Source organism: Mobula birostris, chromosome 14 (genome assembly GCF_030028105.1).
Source record: "Mobula birostris isolate sMobBir1 chromosome 14, sMobBir1.hap1, whole genome shotgun sequence".
Lineage (NCBI taxonomy): Eukaryota > Metazoa > Chordata > Chondrichthyes > Myliobatiformes > Myliobatidae > Mobula > Mobula birostris.
The window spans coordinates 78,983,860-78,996,205 of record NC_092383.1 but is presented as its reverse complement, the minus strand read 5'-3'; the positions used below and the strand labels follow the sequence as shown (position 1 = coordinate 78,996,205).

At 43.1% G+C, this 12,346-nt stretch overlaps 1 protein-coding gene across 3 annotated transcripts in view; it reads right to left on the bottom strand.

Annotated features, from left to right (window-relative positions):
• rap1aa (RAP1A, member of RAS oncogene family a) overlaps positions 1–12,346 on the bottom strand; it is a 114,301-nt gene that overhangs the window by 36,713 nt on the left and 65,242 nt on the right. For all 3 annotated transcript variants that reach the window (XM_072278732.1, XM_072278733.1, XM_072278734.1), the window contains exon 2: positions 1,240–1,323. In XM_072278732.1, coding sequence (XP_072134833.1) covers positions 1,240–1,296 — 57 coding nt within the window. In that variant the 5' untranslated portion in view covers positions 1,297–1,323. The remainder of the gene's footprint in view (positions 1–1,239; positions 1,324–12,346) is intronic.

Below are 12,346 nucleotides of genomic sequence, written 5' to 3'. Positions count from 1 at the left end.
CTTCTTCAGGCTGGCCTGGTTGAAGTCCTCTGCAGTGATCAGGAATCCATCAGCGCACATACTGTCTTGTGACGGATCATAGTACTCAGTTCCTCCAGTGCCAACTTGACATTTAGCAATGGTGGAATATTCAATGCAACCAGGATGATGGGAGAACTTCCTCAGCCACTTTAGTAAGTATGAGCTAAAACGGATGTCATCATGGATTTAGTCAAATAAGAACTGATTTTAGTAAGTAGAGTTCTTTGAAGAGAATTGTGCAACGGAAGTGCAGTGAGTGTCAGAAATAGTTTCAGTAGTATTCTGTTTGATTAATCAACTGCTCTTTTAGTATAGGCACAGGGCATTTTTATAAAAAATGCAAATGTCATCTCAGAGAACAAACTGGAAAAAATTGGCTAACAGAGCAGATGAATCTTAATGCAATAATAGTGTACTAAAGTAGATAGTGGCATAATATACAATTTTAAAACTAAGATCCAAACTGTATCGTATCTTTTAATGCTGCGGGAAAAGTCGAAGATAAAGTCTGTAATAAACGAATGGAATACAAAAGGCAATTTATGCAAAACTCTGGCAAAGCACTGTTTTACATCCCAGCTGGGATAAAGCATTCAATTCTGTCAAACCCTTGGAGTTCAGAAGAGATTCAGTTGAATGGGACCAGGGAAAAGCACTTGTGTCTGCCGGGAGGCCTGCTTCAAAACAGGAAGGCTTGATTGGTGTTTATATAGATTCATATAGAATAAATAAGGTGAAATGTTTTCAAGTACAAAAGGTTGGTAACCAGACATCAAATAAGAGTTAGACATGGCATGAAAATTTGAAAAGGCTATTATCTAAAATGCACTTCCTGAAATGGCAGTGGACATTAATTCACTTGCTACTCAAAGATAAAAATCTACAGGTATAATTGGGAAAAGTACAGTAGAACTTGTCTACTAAACAGCTAACTCAAACAGAATAATTTCCTTTGCCTTGCCATTTTAGAATATGCAATACTGATAGGAACAAGGGCTTGTACGAGTTATAGCTGATGGACTTGGACAGGGGACTAGAGGGGAATATTACAGAGGAAGGGAATAAAATACAAGCAAACCTGGAGTCAGAAGCTCAGCCACATGGAAAAAGAACAACCATTAGCGAAAGTAACATCACAATTTTCCAAATACTCCCCTTGTGCATTGGAATAAGTATAGGATAATTCTGCACTATTTTAGCTCTGTTATTCATACTCACCAATGCAGACTTTCCCACACCGCCTGAGCCAAGGACAACCAGTTTGTATTCACGCATCCTGTGACGTTGCTAAACAGCGTCACTCTGAAAAAGAAAAAGTCTGCTTAGAAAAGTATGCTATCCACATTGTATTATAGCACATGAAAAATTTTAAAATAGTGGTTGCTAACTGGTTGATCACGATCCACCGGTCGATCTTTGAGACTTTCCCAATAGATCCCAAAAGAAAAGAAAAATACACAAATACATTATGCCTGATAAACCTTTTGATGCAAAAGCAAATTTTACCCCTAGAGCGCATATGTAGTAACTTCTACTTTAAAAAAGGACCACTCGGCAACTTCACGTCCAAAGGAACAACTTTATCTGGGACGGCAAAACCAATCTGGCAGAGGGGTTTATACACACATGCGGAGAAAAAAACGGAAGTAAAATCCTGCAACCCTGGAAACAACCTCTGTTCCGTAGTGGGAGTATTGCTATATTACCATTATCCTAATTGGTATTAGCTTATCTTTATAATGCTCACATTGCAACACCTTTAATTCCAAGTTTTATAATTTAACTTTATTTCAACACGAAAAATAAATGAAAATTGACTGTTGCACTCAGTGTGATGACTGGGGCTGAATACTTTCTGCTAGTTCCCTGAAATTTGGCTCATAACTACAGACAGCCAGTCTGAGACAATCTGTGAGGTGTCTGCCAGTAAGACAGCTCCTGTACCTGGATTTAATAATTTTCATCTGTGAAAATGCAATTTCACACAGATAAGTTGACCCGAAGTAGGCACTGACTTTTACTGCACATGTGGTGAGATGAGGAAACTTCTCCCTGCTGACAAGCCCCCAAAGGTCACCATCCCTTGATCTTGCTTTAAGTTCGATGTCACTTTGCAAATCAATTATTTCCATTTCAATATCACTTGGCACACCAAATACTTGCTGGAATTTCGCTTGTATCTGTTCTATATCGATCGGCAGAAATGGGTTTGAAATAAATGCAGCAATATCTTTCATGACGTTTAACTCCCCAAAAGACCGATCAAACTCTATTGCCAGTTTGTCTTGGTAAGCAGAGTACTGCTCAGGGCGAAAAGCATTTTGTTTTCCTTGATGACCTATAACAGTTTCGTCAAGTTGGGAAAGTGTGTCAGCCTCCCGTTCTTTAAATTTGAAATCCAAACACTGAGCTTGGCCTTAAATGCATTTACTGCGCTTATCATGTGGGGCAGGTTTCAGTATTTTCCCATGAGCTCATTGTTAAGTGCATTTAATTTAGCCTTTAGGTCTGTCAGAAACCCCAAATCCAGTAGCCACGCATCATTTAACAGTTCCTGGTGCTCCTTGTTTCTTTATCTCAGGCAGCAAGTCAACAAACCATTGTAGCACAGCGCCCGCACAAACCTCCTGACAGACTGAATATTCAAATGGACAGTTTCCTTTGTTAGACTGAATGTTGAATCTGCCATGTTTTTCCAGGTGTTTTGTATTGGTAAACTGTTACTGAGACACTAGTATAAGTTTCAGGGGTACACAAGCTAACGACACCACTGTTTTTTTGTTTCCCCAGTTCTTTCACATTTGGGGAATGATGGAATTTAAAGGGGGAGAAGTGTTGTAATGTGAGCATTATAAAGATAAGTTAATACGAATTAGGATAACGGTAATATAGCAACACTGCTGCTACAGAAAGCTGTTTACTGTAAACAGAGGTTTGTTTCCGGGGTTGCAGGGTTTTACTTCCTGTCTTCTCTGCGCATGTGTATATATATTTTAAAATATGGATTCTTCTCCTCAAACCTCCCCGCTTTGAAGTTCCAATCATACAATAATGAGTAAACTTAATCTCATTGGCAGTAAAGCCTTTGAAAGGTAGTACTCAAATGGTAGTTTCTTATCTCTTAACAAAATAATTCATCAAAGAAATTAAACTGTTGCACAAAACCAAAAGGTGATTAAAAATGCATCTTCATCTATGTGGTGGATGAAATTAATGTAAGCCTTAATATTTTAATCCATAAACTCATGTTTGACAATCCAATTACTACTTTTAAATTATATGTACTTGAGAGTATGCCTTTAACAGAGCCTGGAACTTAAGCTCAAGGCAAGCCAACAGTAGCTGCTCAGTTATTTTATCATTATGAGACGGCTACAATCTCTTGATACTAACAATGCTGCAATGTCAAGCAAAAGGCACATGCTAGATAAAATGCAAGCTATTTGATGACAAATACCGGAGGACTAAACAGAAAAATGGAAATCGGAAGACAAGCTGCCCAAGAACTGCAAGCAGATCAATTGTGTCAGACTTGCCAGACTGTAAATCTTACACTGCTTTTCAAAAAAAACACCACACTGGTATAAAATGATTAACTATATTGTTAGCAGATTCTTGCTTGGAGGAAAATTGCAAATCTGGATAACGTTTCACTGGATAAAGCATGGAGGTGGTTGAACATGGCAATGAAGATAAAGCCAAAAATTAACTAAATGCCATCTTTTCAGAGATTAAAAGCTAGCAACCAACATATTATTTAATTACTCCAGAGACCAGACAATTACAATTACATGCAGCACCCTCAAATCAGCATCTCATAGATACACCACACAAATGTAGCATTATAAACATGTTAGTCTTGTGCATTAACATGCAAAATCCAAAAGATCTGTACAATGGTCAAAAATTAATCTCAGGTAGTATATGGTAACCTGTATGTACTTTGATAACAAATTTATTTTGAACTTTGTACAATGGGAAGAGTGTTGCTCAGGATTAATTCTTCCTCAAGCAACATACATCTATGTACATTTTGCATAAAATATTGTGACAGTTAACCACTCTGGATTTGGTAAACAACAACAAAAAAAAAATGCATGCTTCTCATTGCATTCTGGAGCAGTCCACTTCATATCCAGGAAGCTATCAGCATAACCTACTGAAAGTGCTGCGCACACAGGCTTTTCTGAAAACACAATTCATCATTTGAGAGCTATAAAATGTGCTTGACCTGGCATAGTACATTTCCCAGTGATGCAGCTGACTGAATAATCAATAAAATAGATTTAGGTCAATATATTGAAGAGTTTTGCTCTGTTAACATACCAAACACTGCCAGATGGAATGGAGGTAACAGTTGCAAAAAGAGACCTTAGAAATGTAATTTAAGGTAAAATGAGGAAATAATTTCACAATTCTGAGGATGGGAAATCCAATACAATAGCTTTTGCAGAGGTGGTAAAGCTAATTGACAATTCTTTTCTATGACCCTGCTTGAATGTCACATGAAAATGCATTTATTCAAACTTATCCCACAAATCAAGGCTAATCCTCTTTTACAGCAAAAATACAAGTAGCTAACAATCTGCAAAGATGAAAAACACAGCTCGTTTACCTCTCAGTCTTCAAAAGACATAACATACCTGATAAGGTGACAAAATTAGAAGTCATATAGTTTAATGATAATGCTGCATGGCTCTTGGGTTCAAGGCGGTTCAAGTTTGACTACTTCGTTATAGCAGTGGTCCCCAACCACCGGGCTGTGGACCGGTACCGGGCCACAAAGCATGTGCTACCAGGCCACGAGGAAATGATATGATTTGGCAAATGAAGTGATATGGGTCAGCTGCACCTTTCCTCATTCCCTGTCACGCCCACTGTTGAGCTTGAATGCACACGAGGTCATTACGCACGCCGGAGGTCATTAGCCGGTATGAGTTAAAAAAAAAAGTCGCTTGAGAGTTTCTTTGGAAGAGGACATAAAAGGCCTAACAATAGTGATAACGCAGAGACAGCTGAGGCAGAGGCTGCAAAATATAACCTTCCTTCAACAGAGAATACGAGTCCTACATGAAATATGGTTTTGCAACCAGTGACTCACACGCTCCAAGCCCCGTGTGTGATATGTGGAGACAAGCTGTCTAATGAGGCAATGAAGCTCTCAAAACTGCTTCGGCACCTTGAGTCCAAGCACCCTGCACTTAAAGACAAACCCATTGAGTTTTTTTGAGTGGAAAAAACGTGAGCAAGTGGAACAGAAGCAAGTGCTGAGAGCGACCACCTCCACAAATGCTGCTGCTCTGACAGCGTCGTACTTAGTGGTTAGCCTTATTGCTAAGGCTAAGAAGCCTTTCACTGTTGGTGAAGAATTGATTCTGCCTGCTGCCAAGGACATGTGCCGTGAACTGTTGGGAGAAACTGCAGCTAACAAGATGGCACAGGTTTCTCTTTCAGCTACCACAGTTTCAAGGAGAATCGATGACATAACAGAAGACATCGAAGCACAGCTGCTGGAAAGGCTTAACAAGTCACCACAGTATGCTATCCAGTTCCATGAGTCTACCGATGTTGACAACAAGGAAATGCTGCTGGTTTCTGTGGGTTATATATTTCAAGACGATGTGCAGGAGGATATGTTGTGTGCACTGCCACTGCCAACTAACACAACTGGGGCAGAACTATTCAAGTCTTTGAATGACTACATGTCAGGCAAACTGGACTGGTCATTCTGTGCTGGAATATGCAGACGGGGCTGCAGCTATGACTGGACGGCTGTCTGGTTTCACTACCCGAGTCAAAGAGGTTGCTCCTGAACGTTAGTCTACACACTGTGTCATACACAGGAAAATGCTGGCTAGCCGAAAAATGTCACCTAAACATAACAGCACATTGAGTGACGTTGCTGATGTTATCAATCACATCAAAGCAAAAGCCCTTAGCTCAAGCAACACACATAAAAATTGCTGGTGAACGCAGCAGGCCAGGCAGCATCTATAGGAAGAGGTACAGTCGACGTTTCGGGCCGAGACCCTTCGTCAGGACTAACTGAAAGAACAGCTAGTAAGAGATTTGAAAGTGGGAGGGGGAGGGGGAGAAACAAAATGATAGGAGAAGACAGGAGGGGGAGGGATGGAGTCAAGAGCTGGACAGTTGATTGGCAAAAGGGATATGAGAGGATCATGGCACGGGAGGCCTAGGGAGAAAGAAAGGGGCAGGGGGAGCCCAGAGGATGGGCAATAACGGATGGGGTACGAGGGGGAGGTGGGGCATTAACGGAAGTTAGAGAAGTCAATGTTCATGCCATCAGGTTGGAGGCTACCCAGGTGGAATACAAGGTGTTGTTCCTCCAACCTGAGTGTGGCTTCATCTTTACAGTAGAGGAGGCCGTGGATAGACATATCAGAATGGGAATGGGACGTGGAATTAAAATGTGTGCCACTAGGAGATCCTGCTTTCTCTGGCAGACAAAACGTAGGTGTTCAGCGAAACGGTCTCCCAGTCTGCGTCGGGTCTCGCCAATATATAGAAGGCCGCATCGGGAGCACCAGACACAGTATATCACCCCAGCCGACTCACAGGTGAAGTGTCGCCTCATCTGGAAGGACTGTCTGGGGCTCTGAATGGTAGAGAGGAAGGAAGTGTAAGGGCATGTGTAGCACTTGTTCAGCTTACAAGGATAAGTGCCGAGAGGGAGATCAGTGGGGAGGGATGGGGGGGACGAATGGACAAGGGAGTCGCGTAGGGAACAATTCCTGTGGAAAGCGGGGGGGGGGCAGGGAAAGATGTGCTTAGTGGTGGGATCCCGTTGGAGGTGGCGGAAGTTACAGAGGATTATATGTTGGACCCGGAGGCTGGTGGAGTGGTACATGAGGACAAGGGGAACCCTATTCCTAGTGGGGTGGCAAGAGGATGGGGTGAGAGCAGATGTGCATGAAATGGGAGAGATGCGTTTGAGAGCAGAGTTGATGGTGGAGGAAGGGAAGTCCCTTTCTTTAAAAAAAAGGAGGACATCTCCTTCGTCCTGGAATGAATAGCCTCATCCAGAGAGCAGAATGCGGCGGAGACGAAGGAATTGCGAGAAGGGGATGGCATTTTTGCAAGAGACAGGGTGAGAAGAGGAATAGTCCAGATAGCTGTGAGAGTCCATAGGCTTATAGTAGACATCAGTAGATAAGCTGTCTCCAAAGATAGAGACAGAAAGATCTAGGGAGGGGAGGGAGGTGTCAGAAATGGACCAGGTAAACTTGAGGGCAGAGTGAAAGTTGGAGGCAAAGTTAATGAAGTCAACGAGCTCAGCATGCGTGCAGGAAGCAGCGCCAATGCAGTCCTCGATGTAGCAAAGGAAAAGAGGGGGGCAGATACCAGTATAGGTTTGGAACATGGATTGTTCCACAAAGCCAACAAAAAGGCAGGCACAGCTGGGGCCCATATGGGTGCCCATGGCTACACCTTTAGTTTGGAGGAAGTGGGAGGAGCCAAAGGAGAAATTATTAAGAGTAAGGACTAATTCCGCTAGACGGAGGAGAGTGGTGGTAGAGGGGAACTGGTTAGGTCTAGAATCCAAAAAGAAGCGGAGAGCTTTGAGAACTTCCTGGTGGGGGATGGAAGTATATAGGGACTGGACATCCATGGTGAAAATAAAGCGGTGGGGGCCAGGAAACTTAAAATAATCGAAAAATTTCAAAGCATGAGAAGTGTCACGAACATAGGTAGGAAGTGACTGAACGGGGGGGGGGGGGGGAGATAAAACAGTGTCGAGGTATGCAGAAATTAATTCGGTGGGGCAGGAGCAAGCTAAGACAATAGGTCTACCTGGACAGGCAGGTTTGTGGATCTTGGGTAGGAAGGAGAAATGGGAAGTGCGGGGTGTGGGAACTATAAGGCTGGTAGCAGTGGATGGGAGATCCCGAGTGGATAAAGCTGATGATAGTGTGGGAGACAATGGCCTGGTGCTCCTTAGTGGGGTCATGATCGGGGGGTAAATAAGAGGAGGTATCCGCGAGTTGTCGCTGTGCCTCGGTAGAGGTCAGTACACCAGACTTCAACAGCACCCCCCTTATCGGTGGGCTTTATAGTAAGGTTAAGATTAGTGCGGAGGGAGTGGACAGCAGAGCGTTTGGAAGGAGTGAGGTTCGAATGGGAACAAGGTGTGGTGAAGTCGAGACGGTTGATGTCCTGTCAGCAGTTCACAATAAAGAGATCCAGAGCTGGCAGAAAACCAGGGCAGGGTGTCCATGAAGAGGAGGAGGGTTGAAGATGGGAGAAGGGGTCATCGGTGGGGATGGGAGAGTCCTTGCTGAAGAAGTAGGCTCCAAGACAGAGCTGGCAGAAGAAGAGTTCAGCGTCATGGCGAACACGGAACTCGCTAAGGTATGGGCAAAGGGGGCAAAGGTAAGGCCCTTGCTGAGGACAGAGCACTCTGCCTCAGAGTGTTGAAGGTCAGAGGGGATGGTAAAGACCCGGCACGGATGAGAGCTGGGATCAGAGGGGGGGGGGAGGGAGAGGGAGGCTGGTGGTGTCAGTGGAGAGGGAAGAGTTGGGGTGAAGAGGAAGATGGAGCCTCTGAGGGTCCAGGAGCTGATAGTGGGATCTGAGGGAGACAGGGTAGCAGACTGGTGGTGGGGGTAGGGGAGACGGGAGTCACAACAGCAGCACATGAAGACCCAGCCTGGAGTTCAAGGACGGAGTCGCAGATGGTGGTTGCGCAATCGCTTTGAAGGTGTCCATGATCGTTGCTGGAGTCCGGGTTTTGAATATGCCCTGGGGTGTTGCAGCCAGCGAGATCAATGGCAGGGGGCGCAATCTGAAGTTCATGCCTGCTAGCATCGGGGCCAGCAGGCTCTGGGGTCTGCAGATTTCCTCGTGTATGCACCCTTAACTCACGTCTGTTTGAGCAGCTTTGTGAGGAAATGGATGCAGAGCACAAACACCTTCTCTTTCACACTGAAGTCAGGTGGCTATCAAGGGGAAAGAGCCCTGGCCAGGGTTTTTGAGTTAAGAGAGCAACTACAGAGATTTCTTTCAGGAAAAAAGTCACCACTGGCAGCACAGTTCAGTGACAAGGAGTGGATAGCAAAACTCGCTTATCTGTGTGACATCTTCAACCTGCTCAATAAACTCAATTTATCACTTCAGGGTAGAATGACAACTGTCTTCAGGTTGGCAGATAAAGTGTCTGCTTTCAAAGCCAAACTGGAAATGTGGGGATGGCGAGTGGACAGGGGCATATTTGACATGTTCCCAACATTAGCTGGGATTTTGGGAGAGACTGAGGATACACTATCTTTCTCACAGCTGGCGCACAATCACCTAACTTCGCTGTCAACAGAATTTGAGCGTTACTTCTCAACCGCAAATGACCCAAGACATGCAAAGGAATGGGTCCATGACTCATTTGTGAATGTCCCCAGTGAATCATCCATATCAGCGCGGGAAGATGATCAACTCCTCAAGCTTGCAAACGATGGTGGGCTGAAAAGTATGTTTGACATAGCATCTCTGCCAGCATTCTGGATCAAAGTCAAGGCTGAATATCCTGAGATAGCCACGAAAGAACTGAAAATGTTGCTTCCATTTCCAACATACCTCCGCGAAGCGGGGTTTTCTGCAATGAATGCAATGAAAACTAAATTGCGGAATAGACTGGACATAAGGAACCCCCTTCCAGTATCACTGCCTCCCATCACCCCTCAATGGGACCGTCTTGTTGCAGGGAGACAAGCCCAGGGCTCCCACTGATTCAGCAATATTGGTGTGTTGCAATGATTTTATGTGTTCATATGAGGAAACTATGTGCTGTGTGTTTAATATCCAAACGTTACTTAAAATGTTATGATGCTATTTAATTATAAGCGACTTATCACTATATTCATGGGAGGAAGATATGCACTGCATGTTTAATATTAAATTCGTTAGATAAACCCTTTTAGAAACAAAATTGAGTGTATTATTAGCCACTTATAAGTGACTTACAGTTCCACCTATATACTGGTCGTGATTAACACCGCCCCCCCCCCCACCCCCCACCCCGGGTCAGCCGGTCCGCAAGAATATTGTCAATATTAAACTGGTCCGCGGCGCAAAAAAGGTTGGGGACCCCTGCATTATAGGTTCAAGACTTCAACCCAAATGATTCCTCATGGTCCCAGTGTGTAGGTCTGTCCTTAACCTCAATTCACACTCTTCAGACCAATCATTTTCCGTGTTTCACAAGGTGGAAACTTGCAGCACATTATGGTTGACATTTTAGAAGTTAACCCGCTAAGCGATAAATCCTTAAAATGAATGAAATTAATCAAGTTAACATATTTGCATGCCACAGCTGTGTGCACAAGGTTCCTGGTTTTCTGTATATTACACAATGGACAAATAAAGTGAAAATTAAAATTCATAATTTCAATATGTTCAAATCACATTTTTGAAAATCTTAAAACATTTAAAACTGGTTCAAGTCCTCCACTATAACCTATGGATTCCAGCCTTTTTCTGCATTGTAGAACAGTTAGTTGTTCTGCTCAACTTTCTACCCCCACAATGCGAACAATTGTTTAAAAAACCTTTATGGAAATGCATCCCCTCCTGACAATTTCAAGTAGCTAAGAATGCTTTGCAGTGAGCAGGGACAAGATAATCTGCTCAAAATTCAATAAGAAAAAAAAACATGTTGTGATACAGCTTGGAATAAACAATGAATTGCTGTTTACATTCTACAAGCCAAGTCTTGGCTAACCCAATGAACAGATCAGCTTTTTCAATAAAAACAATGACATCACTCACCAATTATCTTAGATTGTACGGTAACCGCTTGACAAAAAGTTATTTCCATGTAAGGTCATAAAACACAAAAACTACACAAGTAGGAGAGTCAGGGAAGGAAAGTACTCTCACCATTTTGTTCCTACATATAATCCATTTTACTATTTTTGAAGCTGCTGGTATTAAAACTCAGTCATTACCAAAATTATTTTTAAATGTGAAGGTCTAGGATGTACGAACCTTTAAATTACATTGCTACTTTTGCTTAAGAAACGTCCAGTTCAAACAAAATCTAGTCGCGAGGTTGCCAAACTATAATAAAAGCACCACGAAAAAGGGACAGTCCAGGGGTGGGGGGTGGCAGGAGAAATGAAGGCAAGGAAAACAATATTTACTTTTTCCAACTGGAATCCTATTAAAATGAACCTGTGCCACTGAAATGGCTCCAAAGGAAGTTACCACAGGGTAATATGAAAGTTCACAAAAGCAGAGATTTAAGAGTTACAACTTCTGCCATAGACTGAAGTTAGATGCCCAGATCTTCTTGGATTAAGTATTCAAATAAATTACAGCAGTAGCCTCCCCCTCCCCAAATAGAATATTTTAATCTCAAATACAGATATAACTTGCTGTAAATTGTATTCAGCAACCAATTCTGGCACAGAAGCTTAACAAATTAAGGTACAATATTTGCATAAGGAGTATGGGAATTCATGAACTAAAGAACTAAAAAAAAATAGGAGTAGAGTACCAAGTACAAGTCTGGTCCACTGCTCACAGCTGATCTAAACTGGCTTCACCTCTTCTGTCCCAATTCCCCATACCATATAAAAGATTAAGGAAGAGAGATTTCCAGGAGTTAGGAAGGAAGGAAGCTGAGAAGCAGGGCCTCCAGGGTACTAATCTCGGGATTGCTACCTGTGCCACGTGCTAGCGAGGGCAAGAGTAGTCGGATCAGGCAGATGAATACCTGGCTGAGAGACTGGTGTAGGGGGCAGGGCTTCAGATTCTTGGGTAATTGGGATCTCTTCTGGGGGAAGTATGACTTGTTCAAAAAGGACAGGTTACACCTGAACCCGAAGGGAACCAATATCCTGGCGGGAAAGTTTAATAGAGCTGTTAGGGAGGGTTTAAACTAATTTGGCAGGGAGATGGGAACCGGAATGATAGAGTGGAGGAAGGGGAAAACAGAAATAAATCTAAGATAGTGAGCAGTAAAGATGTCAGGAAAGACAGGCAGGTGATGGGGCAAATGTGTAGCCATTGGGATGAGTTGCAGTGAAATCAAAGCAAGAAGTATCAAATACTGGTCTTAAGGTGTTGTACTTAAATGCACGCAGCATAAGAAATAAAGTGGATGATCTTGTTGTACAGCTACAGATTGGCAGGTATGATATTGTGGCCATCACTGAGACCTGACTAAAGTATGCATGTCTCTGGGAGCTGAACGTCCAAGGATACACAGTGTATCGGGAGGATAGGAAGGTAGGCAGAGGGGGAGGCGTGGCTTTATTGGTAAGAAATGATATTAAATCATTAGAAAGAGGTGATATAGGATCGGAAAGTGCAG